At 47.9% G+C, this 20,694-nt stretch overlaps 1 protein-coding gene and 1 long non-coding RNA gene across 5 annotated transcripts; both read right to left on the bottom strand.

The window, feature by feature from the left end:
- Window positions 1-105: 105 nt before the first annotated feature.
- On the bottom strand, window positions 106-7,972 carry LOC118700252 (uncharacterized). 4 transcript variants are annotated; one of them, XR_008508381.1, is made up of 4 exons: window positions 3,081-3,464; window positions 2,532-2,726; window positions 1,009-1,207; window positions 106-884 (listed from the first exon to the last, which is right to left on the bottom strand). It is a non-coding gene; the product is annotated as an uncharacterized LOC118700252 (long non-coding RNA). The 4 variants fall into 4 exon arrangements; XR_004982250.2 differs by lacking the exon at window positions 3,081-3,464 and adding an exon at window positions 7,904-7,972 and having other exon boundaries at window positions 106-1,207; XR_008508382.1 differs by lacking the exon at window positions 3,081-3,464 and adding an exon at window positions 3,631-3,712 and having other exon boundaries at window positions 106-1,207.
- A 5,115-nt stretch (window positions 7,973-13,087) lies between these two features.
- Window positions 13,088-15,903, bottom strand: LOC118700239 (uncharacterized). The gene is made up of 4 exons (XM_036404636.2): window positions 15,039-15,903; window positions 14,450-14,514; window positions 13,771-13,834; window positions 13,088-13,485 (listed from the first exon to the last, which is right to left on the bottom strand). Exons 1-4 carry the CDS (start codon window positions 15,612-15,614, stop codon window positions 13,342-13,344), a joined length of 849 nt encoding a protein of 282 aa, XP_036260529.1. The 5' UTR covers window positions 15,615-15,903; the 3' UTR covers window positions 13,088-13,341.
- Window positions 15,904-20,694: the final 4,791 nt, after the last annotated feature.

Genomic DNA, 20,694 nt, shown 5'->3' with positions numbered 1-20,694 from the left:
GGGAATGAAGCCCCTCAGCAAAGGCTGGGGTTAATATACCCCGATGGTGCCCGCCTCCCATTCCCATGATGCCTGGGAAAAGGGAGGGGGCTAATCCCACCGGGTATAAAAGCCCTCAGAGCAGCTGCAGCTGTTTGGCTCCTCTGACTCAAATTCAAAGGGAGGAAAGGCCTTGTTAAAGAAGAAAGCTCTTCAGAAAAATAACAGTGCTTTCTTTTTTGACACAACTACTAGGAGCAGAAGAACAGAAAAATTGTAAGACATAAGGCATTGTGTTTAGGTAGCATACCTAGATAAATTGGGTAATTTGCTGTTAACTTATATAATTATTCTGTGATTAACAAAAGCCATCTAATAAATTAACACCCAAAACTCCAGCAGCCCAGCTGGCCCTACCAAATCTCTCTGTTGATACATACAGTAAACAAAACCAAAATCCCAGGAATACCTATCAGAAGTCTAGGAAAGAAACCTCTTGAAATTAATCCTACCTCAAATACAAACCAACCCGTCCAGAAAGTGAGCTTCACTCAAAAAACTATTTACACAGAGTTAATAAGACCAAGAAATAAAACAACACACCATATACCACCAACAAATACAACAGTGAAGGAAAAAAACCCACGTTTTTTTTCTTTTTTTTTTTATTTCAACTAACTTCCTTTATTAGCTCGAACCAAAGATTTTACCAGGGCTGTAACAACAACAACTTCTTTTTCTTCTTCTCCTTCTGAAATGTCCCTTCTCCTTCCCAAATTCCTTACAACTTCTGAGTTTAAATCCAAGCCAAAAGCAAAATTCGTGCACTTGTGAGTCCGGTGCTCCTGTCAGATTCTGTCTCACTCCACAGCTTCTCACACTTTCAGTCTGAACGCTGTCCTGCCCTGATGAGTTTGACAGAAGCATTGGCACATGTTAAGAGAGCATTTCCCTCCCTGCCTCCCTCGCCAGAGCTGGTTTCCTTAGCGCATTTCAATCGATCCCAAGCCCGCAATGATGCGCGCTCACCTCAAGGCTCAGAGCAAGCACGCAGCAGCTCAGGCTGACTTGGCTCCAGGGCTCCGTGCCTTGGATAGCTGAGAAAAATTCCCATGAGCCTCTGTCCCAAGACATTGGAATGCAAACCCAGCTCCGTCTCAGCGTCTCGGTGGGAGGCAGGAGCACATCTGGCTGAGCCACAAAAAATCCCTTCTTGGGCAGCTGCACTCTGCCGCAAAGGGGAAACACGTGCTAGTGAACAGCAGCTCAGAAACAATTCTTTTCTAATGTTACCTGCTCTACTTGACTGCTCGCTAACACAAGTCTCATTTTACCATTGCAGGGAGAACGCTGTAGGAAAATGTCTGATGAGCAGCCACAAAGGCCTCACTCCCTGCTACACAGCCTGCAACACCCTTGGCAGAGCGGAGCAGCCAAATCACCACACTCTCCTTGCCATGGGCAAGGGTAGAAGATGACTGGGGGAGGCATATAAAAAGAAGGGAAACGCTCCTACAAATGCACAGCCATTTGCTTTCAGAAGCCCAGAGTTCAGGATCTTCTCTAGGAAGCCAGACATGACATGATATTTCTAAGATTTTCTTCTTCATCGAAGGAAATGTACGTACATACACGCTCTTACAAATGTACCTACAGTTTTGGGGTTTTTTTTCTTCTGAAGCTCCAAGAATGATTTCCCATCTTGATTCATTCAGAAGAAATGGCCCCTGTGACTCAGGTCAGAAGGGCGCCTGCGTTTTTGATCACGACAGCTTTTGGGTTTACCCTGTGAGCAGGAGCAGCCAGAGCTGAGGCTCAGCAGAGGCTGACCCCGGCCAGCCCCTTCCTCCCTTCCCTGTGTCACAATGACTTCCAGGCAGAAGGGTGCAAAGCAGGTTTGTGTCTTTTCTCTTCAGTGCCAATAGGTAAAAGATGTAGGCTTTGAAATAACTAATGACCCTCTCTTTGAACTCTCCCAAGGACAGCTTTAAAGAAAAGACAGAAGATTGCTGCTAAATCCCTATGGGATAAGGACGAGAGCAGCAAGGAGGGCAGGTGCGTCCCCCGCCCCCCGAGGGTGCACCCAGAGCCCCGGGCAGGGACGGAGTCACTGACTGCTCTCTGGGGACGAGACCCTCCCTGCAGGTGACACTGGCTTGTCCTCTCCCTGTGGCACAGGGACCTCCAGGCTCTATAACCAGCCTCATTTTGTCAGCATCCAGGTGCTGTGCTAGAGCCAGAGGGGTCAAGGCTTTCCAGAACCATAGGATCCTTGCGGTTGGAAAAGCCTTCTAAGGACATCGAGCCCAGCTGCTGCCCCAGCACTGCCAAGCTGCCCCCCCAAATCAGGTCCCTAAACACCACATCTTGACATCCTTGACATGTCTCCAGGCACGGGGACTTCCCTGGGCAGCCTGCTCCTATGCCTGACCACCCTTTCAGTGAAGAAATTGTCCCTCCAATCCAATCTAAGCCTTCCCTGCTGCAAGTCGAGGCCATTTCCTTTTGCCATGTCACTTCTTACCTGGGAGATCTCGGTACTTCAACCTTACCTGCTCCTTCCCTAGGCGGTCTCTGGCTTGGCTGGATGAGAGGAGAAACACTCCCACCTCAGGAATGGCAGCTCAGGAGGTCCCACACCAAGGCCAGGGGGAGCAGCCGTCCTCGCCAGAGCTCACACATCCCTTCTCAGAGATTGGCTCTGCTTTTCCTCCCGGGCAGATCTCTGCTGAGTGCTGCACAATTGCCTGTTTGGAGGAGGGGGGGAAAAGAGGTTAGCCAAGTTTGTTATCCAGACTTAGCTGCTGGCTTTGCCTCCTCCTGACTTCCTTCTGCTACAAAAACAGCTGCCTTTGGACTTCTAGGGGCAACTTGCACGTCATGCCTGAAAAGGAGCTACAGAAAAGCGCCTCATTTTTAAAGCCTCAGCCAAGAAGACAGATAATTGCAGCTTCTCCATGCCCACTGCCTGCAGAGCTGGCAGGCACCAGGCCAGCTCTGCTCCTCCTTCAAGTTGTTCCCAAATCTGCTGGAAGAACTGAAGGCTACTTTGGCCTTCCATTGCTCTGCTTGTCCCGAGAAAGAGCTTTGAGTGTTGTTACCCCTCCAGAAAGGAAGGGCCTTTCTGTCTCACACGCTCGGTGACACAAGGCTACGCCAAGCTGCAGCAGCCTCTGCTCCAGGTGGGAAGGGCTTCCTTCCTCCTCTGGCACCTGGCTGGCACAGGGCACAGGTTGCTCAGAGGTGCTGGGGCTGCCCCATCGCTGCAAGTGTTCAAGGCCCCTTGCTGCTCTGGGATGAGGCTCTGAGCAAGCTGCTCTATGGAAGCACATCCCTGCCCACAGCGGCAGCAGCCTTGGAATGAGGTGATCTTTAGAGCCCCTTCCAACCTGAATTATTCCATGATTCTGTGAACTGAAAAAAGCGGGGAAAGAAATCTGTAAAGGTCACTAAATGCATCAAAGCACATCCCCATGGATCCAATCCTCAGCAGCCCATCCGGCCAAGGTCAGAGCTGCTCTCTGTCCACCGAGGACACGGCAAGCAGCAGGGACCTTTCTCCCACTCTCCAGCACGGACCTGCGAAGCCAGAGGGAAGTTTACAGACACCGGGAGGCGGCGGCACGGGACGGGACAGGTGAGCAGTCTTACCTTGCAAAGCTGGCGGCACAAAGGGCGGGCAGCGCCGCCGCCACGCCGGGATTTTCCGGCCCGCCGTCGCTTCCAGCACCTGGAGAGGGGCGTGCGCGGGCTCGGGGGGTGCAGCCCCGTTCCGACGGCGCTCGCCCGCCCCCGGCCCGCGGAGCGCTGCGACCGTGCCTCCGCCGCCCGCCGAAAGCGGCCCCGCCGGGCCACCCCCCGCCCGGCCATTCTTCTCAGCCATCGTGTCCCTTTTGCACTCCTGAACGTCTTTCACCCCTGCCGGCCATTTACCGAGCCCGCCCCGCCCGCCGCTCGCTCCCGCCCCTCGCCCTTGCCTCGCTCGGCAGCCGCGTCCTTGCCCCGTGCCAGCGGCGAGGGGCAGGGCTCTGGCTCGGGGGGCTGCAGTACCGCGCTCTGGCCACAGGGCGGCAGACTCCCGGGTCCGCGATTTTCCCGCGCTTTTGGCCGCCATTTTGAGAAGGTCAATGAAGCTCCGCGACATTGGCGACGCGCCGCTCCCATGATGGCGGCCGTGAAAGGACACGCCCCCCCCACCCCCCCCTCCGCCGAGAGAGGCGATTACTCAGATGCCGGTCAGAAACCCGCTAAAATACGCCCGCCCGCGGCGCCGCTGACCCCACAGCCCGTGCCGGGTACACCTGAAACGCAAGAGAAAATCCCGCCCGGACCACGTCGGTGTTCCGTGCAGGCAGTCCGGATACACACACCGCGGTCCTCCGGCTGCCCGCCCTTTTGGCCGCCATTTTGAGACGGTCAAACAAACTCCGCCACGCGCCACGCCCAAGAGGGCTGCCTGGCGGCGGCGGGCTGCAGTACCGCGCTCTGCCCACAAGGCGGCAGCACTGCCGCCCACCCCAGCCGGAGGCGCCGCGCGCCTTGGGGCTGCGGGCAGCCAAGGCGGCAAAAAAGAACAGGGGCGATTCCCCCCCGCAAAAAACTCCTCTAAAAATAAATGCCAAAAACCTGCCTCTTACCAAACAAGAACCAAATAAGCCCCCTTTCTTTCAAACCTTCTTTAAATAAATTTTATAGTTCTAGTTTTCCTAGTTCACACGCATATTTATACCGGACATTGATGTGTTACGTCATTTATACAATCTGTTATGTCTATTCCTATTATCTGTATTTATTCATATTTTGTGGTTTTATCAATATCATTATATATTGATTGTATATTTCTATACTTCGATTTAGGTTTCTATCATACTTTTATTATTCAAAAAAAAAATCCCATCTCTAACCAAACAAATACCAAAAAACCCTTCTTTTAAACAATATTGAAATAGTTTTATATTTATAGCTTGCATAATTATATTCACTTTTATAGTCACAGTTTATACTGATGTATTCTCTTCATAATTACATATCACATATATATTATTCACATCATATAGATAAATTATTATTTTTATTATGTACCATATCTACTGCTACAAATTATTTTTTCTAATGTTTTCAATTTTTATATCAAACTTGATGTATTCATGAGATATTTTTACAAGTAGATTTCTACCTTTCTATCATTTGTATTTGTAGTTTTTATAATAAAACCCCTGCTTTTGCCAAGTAAAAAACAAAACCTTCCTTTCTTTTAAACTACTTTTAATAATATTGTTGTATTTACATTTACCATATCTATAATGTTTTAGATATTATATCATAGTGATGTACTAGATTTATGGCTATTTCCTATAATAGATCATAATAAGATATATACAGTATCACTTGTATTACGTGTTGTATGGATTTATGTCACTTTAGATTTACAATCCTTTAATAATTTTATATATATATCTGCATAGATTCGCAATACATTTCTATATTTAAAATTTCGTTTGAGTTGTGTTTATATTTATCATCTCTATTGATATATCTATAAACATACACAATGGTCTATTAAAAAATACAATATCTTATTGGAATATATCATGACTTATGTTACCTGTTAAATTTTAAATAGAGATCGAATAGATCAAAATAAAAGTTTATTCCCATTTCTGCACATCTACTTGTTTTGTTTAAAGATAGCTATCCTTAGAATTTTACATTTAAAATCCAATTCCTAAATACAAGGACAAAACAAACAGCATCGAATTCCCACCAATGTCTTCCAAAACCATCAAGATACCTCCACCAGCCCAACAACTGCCAGCGAAAAAAACACACAACACTCTTTTCACTGACAGTTCTCATCACATCAGAAAAATGGAACCAAACGAAAAGAAAACCCTGGAGAAACACACGCAGCAAATCACAAAAGCCTCTAAAAAAACCCAAACCAACTCGCTCAACTCCAATCAGTGCCACTGACCCTGAACGTCATTTTAAAAACTAACCAAAATTCTACATCTACACTAACTCAAAGAATAAGCAATACTCTGTCAAAAGAACTTTAGAAAGTGAACTAATGAACGAAATAGAAAAAAAAACCAAAAAATCTCAACCACTAAAAAATAAGAAAATAACTACCCAAATTAAAAAAAAAAAACAACAAAAACAAACAACTACTTAAAAAGACCCACCATATAAATACCCACGTTCCCAAAAATAAAACTGATCAACAACCACCAAATACGTCGAAGGACAACAAAAAACGAAAAGAAAAAAAAAAAAGAAAGGAAAAAACCAAAAGAAAATACATTTGTAAAACAAAAGTCCCCCAAACCAAATCAACTTTAATTTACAACAAAAAAATTATTCCCAGCTGAAGAATAAACGCATAGAGCCTCATTCGATCAAAATAAAAATACCACCCAGAAATAAACACAAAGCCTAAAGAGAAACGTAACCATTAACAATATCTCCCAAATGATCCCGTAACAATACAACATACACTACAATCAAACAAACCAAATCAATAAAAGCCCTGGAAGACGATAAACACGAACGCAATTAGAGAGATTTTAAAAACCCCGCTGCTATTAACGACACGACGCCACCTCGAACCCACCGAAACAAACGCTACACGCCCACGCTAATAAAAGCCACCGCGACAGAATTAAAATCCGAGCCGCTGCTTCGCGCAACGACCCGTAGAAACCATTGCACGCCTTTAAAAACAGAATAGCCCGGCAAAAAAAAATATCCGACTACAGAACTCGATTCAAACCGAACCTTTATCGTCACCACCTGAACCGAGAACCGTACCGGTCAGGAAGAACGCCATAGGCCTTAGCGCACACCCACTGCGACCCACACAAAACCGTGCGATCGATCCCTACAGAGCACCTCCGAACCACGACACCCAAGAACTTGCGGCAGCCGAACCCCGCGCTGCCGGCCCCGGACGGAGCGCGGCTCCCGGCGGCAAAGCGGCTCCTCCGGCGCGCAGGGGCGGCGCCGCCCCGGAGACCCCCCCGCCCCCGCCCGCTCCCCCTGCCCGGGGGACCCCGGCGGCGCCCGAGCCCCGCGCCCGGAGCGGACAGAGCGGCGGGCACCGGCCGGGCCGGCGCAGCAGCGCCCGCGCCGCCTCTGCCGCCCTCGGCTCCGCACGGCGGCTCGCACCGGCAGAGCGGCTCGGCCGCTGCCGCGCCAAATTCCCCGTGCGCCTCGGCAACCGCCCGGCCCGGGCCGGCAGCGCTCCCGAGCGGCAACGCTCCGGGCCGGGCCGCGGCCACAAGAAGCGCCCTCAAATGCAGCGGCACAGCCCCGACTGCAGCCCTGCAAACGCTGCCAGAGCTGCGGCTTCCCGCAACTGAACCCCGAAACTGACGCCGCGGGCGGCGCTCACCTCGCTTCAACAAGGGCAAAGAAATGGGTTCTCCCCTTCAAGTTCATCCCCTGGGAGAGCAGAAAAGAAGGGGCTTTCCTCCAATGAAATCCTTCAAGCCGTGTGGAAAGGGGGATTTGGACCTCAATTCAAACCCTTGCAAAGGAGGGACACCAGCGCTGTCCCCTCCATTTAAACCTTAGGATGATGAAAATGGGCTGGCTGCCTTCAAATCAAACCCCTCAGATGACAACAATACTTTGCCCATTCCCGTTCAAATGGAACGCAGGGATTCCCTGTCACCCCTGGGATACCCCTAACAGCCGGGAAAAGGCAGGTTTTCCTTCCATCAACACCCTTCGAACCGCAGGTGAAGGCGGATCCCTCCCAGTTCGAACACAGACAATATTAGGAGAGTAGCTGCTTGCCTCTCCTTCTTTTGTCTTCACAAGCTCCGTTTTTGGTCCTGGGGAACCGGGGAGGGGGGACTGCCAAGATCAAATGGAAAAGGGAAAGGACCAAAGTCCCCGCTCCAAATCCACACGCGCTCACCCGTTCGGCTGCTGCTTCCCGGCACAAAGATTCGTCCCTCGGCACCTCCTTGAAGCGATGCTCCGCGTCTCCAAGCGCGCATCCAGCTGTTCGCCCAGACGCTGCGAGAAGCTCTCGCAGTCCTTCCATGAGACAGCCCCGGGAGCCCCCCATGAACCCCTCTTCTCAGCAGCTCCATGCAAAAGGGAGCTGAGGCGAAGCCTCCCCCTAAAATTGCCTCCCCCCCCCCACCCCCCCGGCAGGAGCCGGCCCCTCATCATCCTCACAGCTCACACCTGGGGCTGCTCCGAGCCCCCCATCATCCTCACAGCTCACACCTGGCGCTGATGCCACTCTCCAACAGCGCCTCTCCCCGTCCAGCACACAGCCCGCTTCTCACAGACACAGAGCCAACAGACATCTGCTCCGGGTGCTGGCTGTGCTTAGTCCGTCTGCTTCCACAATTCAGACACGGACGTGCGCTGATGGCACTGAGGGAAAGCATTCCAGTGCACAAAACTGTCATTCTGGTAGCACGCTTTGAGACGCCTTCAGAAAAAGCAGAATCAGCGCCACCTCCTAAGAGCCCTGCTGAGGAACCCCGCCCTCCTTGGGACACCCAATGCAGCAGAGCTCGAAAAACAAAGGGAAAAGTCAAGCTTGGAGTGGAAAAAGACAATAGAAATACAGCAGCCTTTCAAGAAAGCCTTCACACAGCAATAGGCGGAGCCGGTCACATTTCTTCTTTCCTTGCTCTCTGGAATGACATCAATACAAAGTAAAAAACCCACACGAAACCCAAGGCAGAGCTGGGATTTTACACGTCTTCCTTTTGGCTCTCGGGATGACAAGCGCCTCTTCCGGGACTGCGACACGATTTGGGCGCTGGCAGAGAACGGAGGCAAAAGGTGCCAGAGAGCCCCTTCTATCGCCTTCAGCCCCTGCAGCTGTTCTGAGGGTTCCAGGGCACAGCTCGGTCCGTTCCTAGATCAAAACCTCACGGCAATATCTTCAGAACTACTACCCATCTCCAGTCGGAACCTTCTACATTCCTGTAAACAAATGAGTGCGTAGAGAGGGTTTCTCCCCAGCTGAGTTTAGAGACCAATTCCTATTCTTTAGCAATACCTAGAAAACCGAACGCCTTGCCAGGTTTTAGCATCCTACACCCACTCACCCCTCCCTCCCTGTGCATTTGGTGGCAGCTTTGGGTCCCTCTGGGGGACGGCACCCAGCGTGACCCCCGCCCCTCGCCCGCCCCCCACCTGCTCCTGCACCGCAGTGGGGCTCCCTCTCCTGGGCACCTTGGGGTGCCCCCAGCGGCATCAGAGCCCCGAGTCTTCACCCCCCCTTTTCCTGACCCCCAAAGAAGGCTCAGAACGAATCCGACTGCCCTGGACAGCAGCGCAGCGCTTCCCCCAAGCCCTTCCCACACGTGCATGGCCCCAGCAAGGGATTCTGCTGCAACAAGAAAGCGGGGGCAGCCCCCAGAAGGGTTGAGGTTCCTGCCCAGCCTCGCTGTCACGGGCCGGGGGCAGCGAGAGAGGGAGCGGCACAGACGGCGGGGACGGCCCGGCACAGGGCGGGGGCCGCTCTCAGCGCGATGCCGGCAAAGCCGCAGCTCCGGCGCTGTCGGCCGGGCTGCTTGAGCGGCACGGGGGGATCCGCCGAGAGCCTCCGGCCCCGCGCGGGGACTCCTGCAAGGGCCCAGGGGCGCCGGGCTCCGGCCCTCGGGGCTTTATTCTCCGGCAGCCCGAGCCCCGCGGCTGCGGGGCAAAGAAGGAAAGGGGGCACGGGAAGAGAGGAGCGAGAGCAGGGCATGAGAAAGGGCGGCGAGGGAGCTCGGGCTGCGCAGGAAAGCGGGACGGGAAGGGAAAGCCCGGGACGAGGGTACAGGGAGGCTGGGCAGAGGAAGGAGAGAGGGGGAACAGAAGGGAGTAGCGGGCTAGGGACAGGACAGGAAGGAGCCGGGTTTGTGGGGGGAGAGGGAATGGGGGAAAGGGAGCGAGAGAAGGCGAATACGGGGAGAAGGAAGGAGGGCTAGAGAGAGGGACAGGCGGGGAAGCCCCCCAGAGCCCCGGCTGCACCCCGAGCCCGGCCCGGCGCCTCGCCCTGCCCGGGATGCTGCGCTCGGCGGAGCTCGGCTCGCTCCGGAGACGCTCGGCTAAACTCGGCTATTGTCGGCTAAACTCGGCTACTGTCGGCTAAACTCGGCTACTGTCGGCTAAACTCGGCTCGCTTCGGGCCAACTCCCAGCCGCTCTGTGCCTTGGGCGCGCCTCGGCTCGGCTCGCTGAGGGCGGGCGGGCAAGCGCCGCCGCCTCACGTTCAGCTCGCCCGGCTCGGGGCTCTCCCGCTGCCGCGTCCCGCGGGCGGCCCGGCCATGGCGCGGACACGACCGGGAGCGCGGGCTCGGGCAGGAGCTCATTAGGCTGGGACCGCACTGGCGCTAATTAGCGCGCACGAGAGCGGCAGGCTCGCTTCGCCTGAGCTCGGCTCGCTTCGCTCCAGGCAGCCTCGGAAGCCTCGCCCCGGTTCGCTCGAGGCCGTCAGGGTCGGCCGCTCTCGCCTTGCTTCGGCCGAGCTCGTGCGATTCCCCCGAAGGCGGCGTCGTTCGGTTGTGTTTTTAGAAATATCTTTCTCTATCGATTGTATCTTTCTATAGTTAGATTTATATTTCTAGAATACTTCCATTAATCCAAATAAAAACCCCATCTCTAACCAAATAAATACAATAAAGGCCTTCTTTTAAACGATATTGAAATATTTTTATTTATACTTTGTAGAATTACATTCACATTTATAGATATAGTTTCTTTTGATGCAATCTATTAATAATTATCTATAATATCTATAAAATTCTAGACATGTATTTAAAGTATTATTTATATTATGTATCGTATCTACTGCTGCAACTGATTTTTTCTTCTAGTTTTAAACTTTATCTGTATGTATTTATGATATATTTCTAGACTTAGATTTCTACCTTCATATTCTTTGTATTTATCATTTTTATCATCAAAACCCTGCCTACTGACAAGTAAAAAAAACCGCTTTCTTTAATGACTTAAAAAATATTTTTATATTTATAATTTTCATATTTCTATTTATCATTTGCTCTCTAGTACGTGATAACATACCTGCTCCTGCACCGCAGTGGGGCTCCCTCTCCTGGGCACCTCGGGGTGCCCCCAACAGCATCAGAGCCCCGAGTCTTCACCCCCCCTTTTCCTCTAGTTAGAAACTACACTGGAACTTTTTTCTGGAAACAAAGACACGACCTAAATCCTCTCCCCATGTCCCAGACAGATAGATGTTCAGTTCTTAGTTGACTGGGCAGCAGTTTCTTCAATAGAACGAGAAACAATATGGAAACGTTTTAGCTACAAGCAAATAGGCAAATCTGAACAAGGTCCTGGTGGCCAGCCGCTGCAGTTATTTTGAAGCCATTTTTTAAACAATCAAGTACTGATCCCACAAAAAATAAAGCAAAAAGCTGACTACTGGCTAAGAAAGAAGGAAAAATTAACTTTTGACGACAACAACAACATTCCAAGGACACAGGCTTTTTTCCAATCTCATACCTTATTACTACCTCTCTTGGGAATTCTCATCGTGGATCCCAAAAGGAATAAATCCCTCAGCGTGTCCTAAAGCACCAAGGAGCTACCTACAAGTGAAGGTGGCTACTTTCAGTGCAGACACAGCTGATGACACAGCAGTAGCGCAGTTCTATGCTGCCCAGGGATAATACTGTCTCCTCTTCTCCAGCAGCTGACTCTCTCCTGCCATGGCTTCTGTAAATGCATCAGAGCACGACCTTAAACACAAACAGGCAAGAAAACACCATCAGAAGTCTTTCATTAAGCACTACAAGAAGGGTTCCAAGCAGAGACCAACAGAATTTCAAGGAAGCAGTATGCAATTAAACCACCTCAGACTTGTTCAAGTATCCGGCAGGTAGATGGAACCAAAATGGAACCATTCAGAAACGACAAAGAAAACCTCCCCAAGTATTTATACAGGAGTCCTTAACGTCAGAAATGGGATGACAGGTTATGTTCAGATAAGATGAATGTTTATTTGGATGTAGAAATAAACTTCTCTCGTGGTCCTTTGCCAAAAAATAGAACCTACAAGTGAACACCTACACCTGCCTAAAAAGACCTAACGAGCCCCTGGCAGCCACCGGCATCAAAGCACAGGGGATGTTTCTAATCCAGGCTAAGGAGAACAATATCACCTTTTGTTCTCTCCAGTTTGTTTCCTCTGCAGTCCTATTTGCTCCTTATGATTTTTACACTCTCTGTATCTTCTCGGGCAGCGCTGAGTCTGACGACCGGGATACGAGAGTCCTTCCCTGCCCTACGGAGAGAACCAGGAAAAAAAGTTAAAAAAAGAACAGGGCAGTTTGAAGTTAATACTTCCGACGAGAAGCAGCACCTGACAAACAGAGTGAACAAAGCGTGACACCTCCCTGGGGACAGAAGACTTACAAACTCTCCGGGATTTACAATCCTAGTAACCAAGCCCTTCAGCACAGCAGCCAAGTGTCCCATTAGGTGGTGCTGCACCAAAGAATGATCCGAGAGGTTCCAAAGAGTGAAACGCACGTTATTTTCCAAAGACGTAAAATCGTGCAAAATAACAAAACTACAATAGATCTAAACTACAGGGCAAGAGTACAAGTGTTAACTTGAGGAGCTGGAACCATCCAGGTGAGCAACTGCTACCTGGATCCTCAACAGAGTTTGAGGAACCCTCCAGGATACAGAAGGGCTTTCCCCAGCAATGTCACAGGCCGAGTTTTGATAGAAGTACACTTGCCAGATGCTCAGAAACGTCACCCATCCTCCTCCGGGTGTCCTGAGAGAGCTGCGAATGGCTCTCACGTGGTTTGAGCTGGTTCTGTAAGGGCTCAGGGTGAATTTCACCAGATGCAGCCAAACTGGGCAACACCCAGTGGGACAGAAGGAACCCAAAGCTTGTTTTACCCAAAGCTTGGGTAAGCAGAGCTCCAGCAAATACTGAGGAAACGGACAGAACAGGGTAACAAATAATAAACATACCTTTTTTTTTTTTTTTTAGATGAGCAAAACAATTAAGGAGAAGGTGGAAAACTCACCATGACTGAACATTTCATCACCTGTAAGCTGACCATCCTTAGCATAGAGGACTCCAAATTTAAAATTCACCAATCCTGGGAAATAAAACCAGATATTGTATGATAAACAGTCAAACAGAAGACGTAAGAATTTGTTCCTCTAAGGACTTTCATGTATGTACGTATCTTTGTATACATCCTACGCATTAGAACATACATTTTATACCATCTCCCAATACACAATAATTTACCTTTAAACTTTGATAGTATAGCATAAAATCATGAACTTATATTGGTGATCTATTATTATTAAGTTGGTGCTTAAAGTTATTTTTGCTGTCAGGTTCAAAAAAACATTACTTCTTTTTACTGTAACGAGCAATTGATTTAGAAGTCATCAAAAGCCCATCAAAATACAAAGCTGCATTCACCGGACGGGTCTGTGAGCAAGAAGTAGTCAGGCTTGTACTCACCTCTTGCCCTTCAACAACCAATAAATCCTGTCAACAAAAACAGCATCTTTAGCCCCCTCCTATTAAAGATTCTACAAGGATGATGGTTTTATTTGTGTTTAGAAGTTTGGATTTGAAATGGCCAGTTCAATGGAGAAAGAGACAGTTTAAGTAGTATTAGATTATTATTATTATTATTATTATTATTATTATTATTATTATTATTATTATTAGCTACTGGAAGAAACAAACCAGTAGTATCTATACTTAATTACTTCTATTTCCAGGAAATCATAAAGAAAAAGAACCAAACAAAAAAAAGTCACTTCCTACCTTTTGTATCTCAGGATGAAAAATGTCTCTTGGGCTCTTCTCCAGTTTCTCCAGACTCCTGGCACTGAAATGCAAATGAACGAGTGCTTTAGAGGAGGGCAAGTGCACATTCCAACCCCGAACCACCAACCGATTGCAGTTACAGCGCTTACAAAATGAATCGTTCCCAGAGCCTCTGGGAAATGGAACGGTTGGTGCAACTGCCATTTCTTCCCCAAAATACTAACTTCCAACACTTCCTAAACTTAGTTTGCATTTTAAAAACAGAAATTAGGGAGACCCAGGGTGGAGATCAGGTTGAAATTGATTTCCTTCTAAAGCACAGGGCTCTGTTCCATCACCCTTCACTTTGGCTCCACACAGAATCACGGGGAGCATTTTAGGAGGGCTCAAGAACCAATTCTATTTCTCTCTTTTTTCTAGTTCTCTCTCTTCCTAAATCATTCAAGGCAAGTCAAATGAAAAAGGACAAGTTCAGCATCAAATGCACACTTTTTCCCTTTGTCTGCTCAAGAACAGGCTTTAAAACCACTTCTTGCTGCCTTCAACGATTAAGACTTGCAAAACAGTTTCACAAGTTTGATAGGTTTATCATAAAAACCACAGAACGCAAGCTCTGAATTACAGGAAAAGGTACACAGGCAAATATCTAAGCTGATGGTGGCTTGTCAATCCATACCTTAATGGAGATTGCACTGAGAATGGTTTTGTGGGACTCCAAGGGAGACAGATTTTCTGAGTACCCTGAAAACAAGAAAAGCTAGGATATATTACAGGACATACCCACTTGTTCTGCATATTCAAATAGGATTATTAATAAAAACAATTAAGTTAAAAAAGAAGGAAGAAAACCAAGGTAATTTTACTCAGCTATATTTACTGCCGATTTAGAGAAAAAAAATAGTCACGGGTGCTGCAAAGAAAAAAAAAGTGAACCAGAAACGCCTACAGTAGAACTTTAAAACAATTGCTTGGATAAAAGCAGCTCATGGAACATGAAGTAGAAAAAAAGCGAAACCAGTATCAGACCTGCCTATTTTCTTACCATTGCACAAGAAAAATCCGACAAGCGGTATAAAGTCACTGCCTAAAACCGATCCTAGGATGTAACCAAGAACAATTGAGGCATTTGCTAATCTAAACGGAAACCTTTTCCGGACCCTAGTGTCAAATCACACGTTTTGTCTTGCAGCAGCTCGAGGCTGGAGAGCATTTCCCCTGGGGGTCGGGAGGGTAGGGGCACAAGGGGCTGAGTTTGCGGATCGCACCTGTGCCAGCAGAAGGATCCAGCCCGGCGCTCCTTGCGCTCGCCATTCTCCGGGCCATCGCTGTGTTTTACTGCTCAGCGATGCCGCTCCATCTGTTTGCGTGGAAGAAAGAGCCACGAGCACTGAGGCACTCAGCAGCCGTGTCATTCCAGCCGCTCGTCCGCCCCCGCCCGCAGCAGCGGCAGCAGCCCGAGGGACACGGCTGCAGCTCGGCGGCTCCCGCGCCTCCGCCAGCCGCCGCACAGTGACCGCGGCAGCGCCCGGCGCCGCTCGCCCGGGGCGGCTCCTGCAGCTCCCGGCCCGCGGCAGCAAAGCACCGCCTGGCGCTCCGCCATCGGCGGGCGGCAGCGCGCCCCGCCCGAGCTGAGCCCCCGCCACCGGGACCGCTGAGCGAGGCCGAGGCACCGGGCGGACGCCCCTTCCGCGCCGCTCGGCTCCGTGCGGGCGGCCGGCCGGAGGCTTCGCCCCTCCAGCGTCGCTGCCGCGGCTCCGTCCCGCGCGGGAGAGGCGCCGGGAGCTCCCCGCGCCCAGCCCGCTCCCCCGGCGCGCGGCCGCCTCGGCCCGCCAGCCATTCATATGGCGCGTCGGCCGTTGCGTCAGACGCCGCGCTTTACGGCCGCAGGGCCTGCCGGGAGTTGTAGTCTCGGACTGACAGCCACCGCTCCGTTTGCCGCCACCGGGAGCTGCGGTCCCGCCGGGGGATCAAACGGCTCCTTCGCTCCTGGGCGCGGAAGCACCTTAGGCAGCACCGCCCCTCCCGAATGTCCTTTCTTTTCCACTCCAACTCTTTTTTCTTTTTTTCACTCTGTTTTTTCACCCCTTTTTCCACTTTCGCTCTTTCTTTTTCACTCTCACCCTTTTCCTTTTCATTTTTTTTCTTCCTTTCTCTTCCTTCCTTTTTTTTTCTTCCTTTCCTTTTTCCTTTTCTTTCTTTCTGTCTGTCTTTCTTTCTTTCTGTCTTTCTCTTTCTGTCTCCCTTTCTCTATTTCTTTCTCTCTCTCTTCTTTCTGTCTCTCTCTCTCTTTCTCTCTCTTTCTTTCAGTCTATCTATTTCTTTCTCTCTTTCTTTCTTTCTCTCACTCTCTTTCTGTCTCCTTCTTTCTGTCTCTCTTTCTCTTTCTTTCGCTCTCTTTCTGTCTCTCTCTATTTCTTTCTCTCTCTTTCTCTCGCTCTCTTTCTGTCTCTATTTCTTTCTCTCTCTTTCTTTCGCTCTCTTTCTGTCTCTTTCTGTCTGTCTTTCTCTATTTCTTTCTCTCTCTCTTTCTTTCTCTCGCTCTCTTCCTGTCCCTCTCTTTCTTTCTTTCTGTCTGTCTTTATTTCTTTCTCTCTCTCTTTCTTTCTTTCTCTCGCTCTCTTTCTGTCTCTCTCTTTCTGTCTGTATTTCTTTCTCTCTCTCTTTCTTTCTCTCACTCTCTTTCTGTCTCTATTTCTTTCTCTCTCTCTTTCTTTCTTTCTCTCGCTCTCTTTCTGTCTCTTTCTTTCTTTCTTTCTTTCTTTCTTTCTTTCTTTCTTTCTTTCTTTCTTTCTTTCTTTCTTTCTTTCTTTCTTTCTCTCTTTCTCTCTCTCTTTCTTTCTGTCTCTCTCTCTCTTTCTTTCTTTCTCTCTTTAATCATTTCTCTCTTTCTTTCCCTGTATTTCTAATCTTGGATTTCCATTCTAGCTTTAGAATAAAAAAGCAGCAGTAGAAACGTTCAGGCTACCGGGGAGTGCAAAAAACCCCAAAACGGTAATGATTTAGGAAAATTATTTCCTCCATGGGAGCTGAAATTTTCTACAGCTGCAGGTGACATAGAGCTTTTATTTCTTCTTCTAGATAGTTTGTACTTAATACTCTATTTATACAGCGCCCCCTGCCGTCTGCTTGGCGCACTGCATGCACAGCGCCCCCTGCCGTCTGCATGGGCGCACTGCAGGCACAGCGCCCCCTGCCGTCTGCGCCGGCGCACTGCAGGCACAGCGCCCCCTGCCGTCTGCTTTGGCGCACTGCAGGCACAGCGCCCCCTGCCGTCTGGACCGGCGCACTGCACGCAGAGTGCCGCCTAATGACGTCAGCCCGTCGACACGGCGCTCCGTCCCGGACACGCCCACTCGGGAGGCCGTCGCGATCTTGTGCGGCATTCCGTGACGGCCACGGCGCTGCCAGCCTATATGGCACAATTTTACGGCAGTCGCGCTTTACGGCAGTTTTGCGACAGTCGCGCTTTACGGCCCCTTTTACGACAGTCGCGCTTTACGGCCCCTTTTGCGACAGTCGCGCTTTACGACACCTTTTACGACAGTCGCGCTTTACGGCCCCTTTTGCGACAGTCGCGCTTTACGGCCCCTTTTACGACAGTCGCGCTTTACGGCCCCTTTTGCGACAGTCGCGCTTTACGGCACCTTTTGCGACAGTCGCGCTTTACGACCCCTTTGCGACAGTCGCGCTTTACGGCACTACCCTTTATGGAACTTTTATGGTACTTTACAGCACTTTACAGTTTTTATTTTGTTTTTAATTTATTTTAAATTTATTTTAATTTTTAAATTTTATTTTTTACTTAATGTTTATTTTAAATTTTTCTATTTTTAAAGCTTTTTATTTTATTTTTAAAATTTTATTTACTTATTATTTTTAATTTTTCTATTTTTAAAGCATCTATTTTTTATTTTTATTTTTTATTTAAATTTTATTTTTATTTTTTCTATTTTAAAGCTTTAATTTTATTTTTTAATTTTATTTTTTATTTTTCTATTTTTAAACTTTCTGTATTTTTCTAATTTTATTTTTATTTTTAATTTTTCTATTTTTAAAGGTTTTTAGTTTTTTTTATTTAGTGCTGCCCAGACCAACTCAAGCGGGTGATTGTGGTGGTGTTTGAGGGTCTTGCATTACGGCACTACCTTTTATGGAACGATTACAGCACTTTACAGCACGTTACAGTTTTTATTTTGTTTTTCATTTATTTTAAATTAATTTTGTATTTTTTAATTTTACTTAATTTTTATTTTTAATTTATATATTTTTAAAGCATTTTTATTTTTTAATTTTATTTTTTATTTACTTATTATTTTTAATTTTTCTATTTTTAAAGCTTTTTTTTAATTTTATTTTTTATTTAATTTCTATTTTTACTTTTTCTATTTGTAAAGCTTTTATTTTATTTTTTAATTTTTTATTTTTAATTTTTCTATTTTTAAAGCTTTTATTTTATTTTTCTATTTTTTATTTACTTAGTTTTAATTTTTCTATATTTAAAGGTTTTTATATTATTTATTTTATTTTTTATTTACTTACTATTTTTAATTTTTCTATTTCTAAAGCTTTTTATTTTAATTTTTTAATCTTATTTTTTATTTTAGTTTTAATTTTTCTACTTTTAAAGCATTTATTTTCTATTTTTATTTTTTATTTAATTTTTATTTTTATTTTTTTATTTTTAGAGCTTTAATTTTATTTTTTAATTTTATTTCTTATTTTTCTATTTTTATAGCTTTTATTTTATTATTCTAATTTTATTTTTTATTTATTTTTTATTTTTAATTTTTCTATTTTTAAAGCATTTATTTTTTTTAATTTTATTTTTTATTAAATTTTTATTTTTAATTTTTCTATTTTAAAAGATTTTATTTAATTTTTTAAATTTAATTTTTTATTTTTTATTTTTCTATTTTTAAAGGTTTTGAGTTTTTTTTATTTAGTGCTGCCCAGACCAACTCAAGCTGGTGATTGTGGTGGTGTTTGAGGGTCTTGCATTACGGCACTACCTTTTCGGGAACTCTTACAGCACTTTACAGCACTTTACAGTTTTTGTTTTTCATTTATTTTAAATTAATTTTGTTTTTTTTAATTTTATTTAATTTTTATTTTTAATTGTTTTATTTTTAAAGCATTTTATTACATTTTATTTGGTGCTGCCCAAACCTGCTGTAGTGCATTTTTATACTTTGTAATACTTTGAAGTCATTTTGTTTTGTATCCCCATATTTTTCCCAAATGGTTTAACCCAAACTGTACCCCCCTCCTTCTACCTGTGTTATCCCTCTCCCAGGATGAGATCATCCCCAAACCCCCACCCTGGCTCTCTGTCAATCACTCAGCCTCCCATCCCCCCCATGCAGAAGTTTCGGTCCAAGTCGTCGAGTGATGAGCCAGAGGCCAGGGGTCAGCCCCCCAAGCCTTGCCCCATACACTGTCCTGTATGTCTGGATCCCCCAGCATCCATCCCTTAGGGTCACTTAATGGTTGGTAAGATGTTATCTATTTTTGGTTTCCACCTCCCTTTAAAGGTGACCTTGACACATCTCCCGGGGCTCTCGGCAGGAGCCCCCTGAGGTGCAGGAGCTCCTTTGGGACTCCTAATAAAACCTTGGATTAACCCCTGCTAGGAGTCGGCCCTTTATCATCTACCGCTGTCTCTGGTGTCTCTTGTGCTGCACAGGGGCCCAGCCCAGGTGCCCTCAGCACCCTTGGGGGACAGAGAGTGTCTCCCCCCAGCCCAGGTGCCCTCAGCACCCTCGGGGCACACACAGAGAGTGTCTCCCCCCAGCCCAGGTGCCCTCAGCACCCTCGGGGCACACACAGAGAGTGTCTCCCCCCAGCCCAGGTGCCCTCAGCACCCTCGGGGCACAGAGAGTGTCTCCCCCCAGCCCAGGTGCCCTCAGCACCCTCGGGGCACACACAGAGAGTGTCTCCCCCCAGCCCAGGTGCCCTCAGCACCCTCGGGGCACACACAGAGGGTGTCTCCCCGCTCTCGGCCGTGTCGGGGCTGCCCCCCCGGTGTCTGCCGACTCGGGACCGGCTGAGGGTTACTGAGAGGCTCGCACAAACCCGCTCGGCCGCTGATTGTGGTGGTGTTTGAGGGTCCCCAGGACGAGGGAAGAGACGAGAATCTTGACTCCACCTTTCAGAAGGCTGAAATATTATTTTATCATCTCTATTATATTAAAAGAAAATGAGATAGTAGAACTATACTAAAAGAGCAAGGAGACATCAGAAAGCTGGAAAGGAATGAATAATAAAAACCTGCGACTGCTCACAGCCCCGACGCAGCTGGACCATGATTGGTCATCAAGTAGAAACAATGCACAGGAGACCAATCCAAGATGCCCCTGTTGCTAAACCATCTCCAGCCCACACTCCACAGCCAGCAGATTGTTACTGGTTCCATTTCTGTTCTGAGGCTTCTCAGGAGAAAAATCCCAGCAAAAGGATTTTCATCAAACACGTCAGTGCCAGGTGATGGCACAGGCAGCATCGGCCGGCCGAGGTCACTGTGTCATCCCTGCCAGCCCAGGTGTCACAGCAAGGAGCAGAGAGTTCACCCTGTACTCACCCTGTGCTCACCCAGCCCTGCCAAGGGACCGGCTGCCAAAACAGAGCCGTGCCATGCATGCCAGTGTCTGCATGGCAGAGAGAGGACATGAAAAGCCACTGAGGAAGCTGCCACCTCCTCCCTGAGCTCTGCCCTGCAGGCCGGGCCATGGGCAGCCACTTTGGGAAGGCTGCATTTGCTGCCCATCAGCTGCTCTGTGTCTGACAGGAATTGAAATAGCCCAGGTTTGGGTTGGTGCTGAGCAGAGGGCAGGGAGGAGAAAGGGAGAAGGCTGTGCTGCAGGCCAGGTGGATCCAGGCAGAGCCAATTTGGGCAGCAGCCTTGCCTAACAGCATTTCACTTTC

This window comes from Molothrus ater, chromosome 4, assembly GCF_012460135.2.
Source record: "Molothrus ater isolate BHLD 08-10-18 breed brown headed cowbird chromosome 4, BPBGC_Mater_1.1, whole genome shotgun sequence".
In the NCBI taxonomy this organism is placed as follows: domain Eukaryota; kingdom Metazoa; phylum Chordata; class Aves; order Passeriformes; family Icteridae; genus Molothrus; species Molothrus ater.
Note: the sequence above shows the minus strand (reverse complement) of the source record. Positions and strands in the feature narration are given on the sequence as shown.

What these genes read in the sequence shown, in the direction of transcription:
- LOC118700239 (XM_036404636.2), bottom strand. Translation starts at nt 15,614, where the DNA reads ATGAATGGCTGGCGGGCCGAGGCGGCCGCGCGCCGGGGGAGCGGGCTG. An exon ending in TCAGTGCAATCTCCATTAAG is followed by an intron (nt 13,835 to 14,449) that starts GTATGGATTGAC and finishes TTTGCATTTCAG; the next exon opens with TGCCAGGAGTCTGGAGAAAC. An exon ending in TTCATCCTGAGATACAAAAG is followed by an intron (nt 13,486 to 13,770) that starts GTAGGAAGTGAC and finishes TTTTGTTGACAG; the next exon opens with GATTTATTGGTTGTTGAAGG.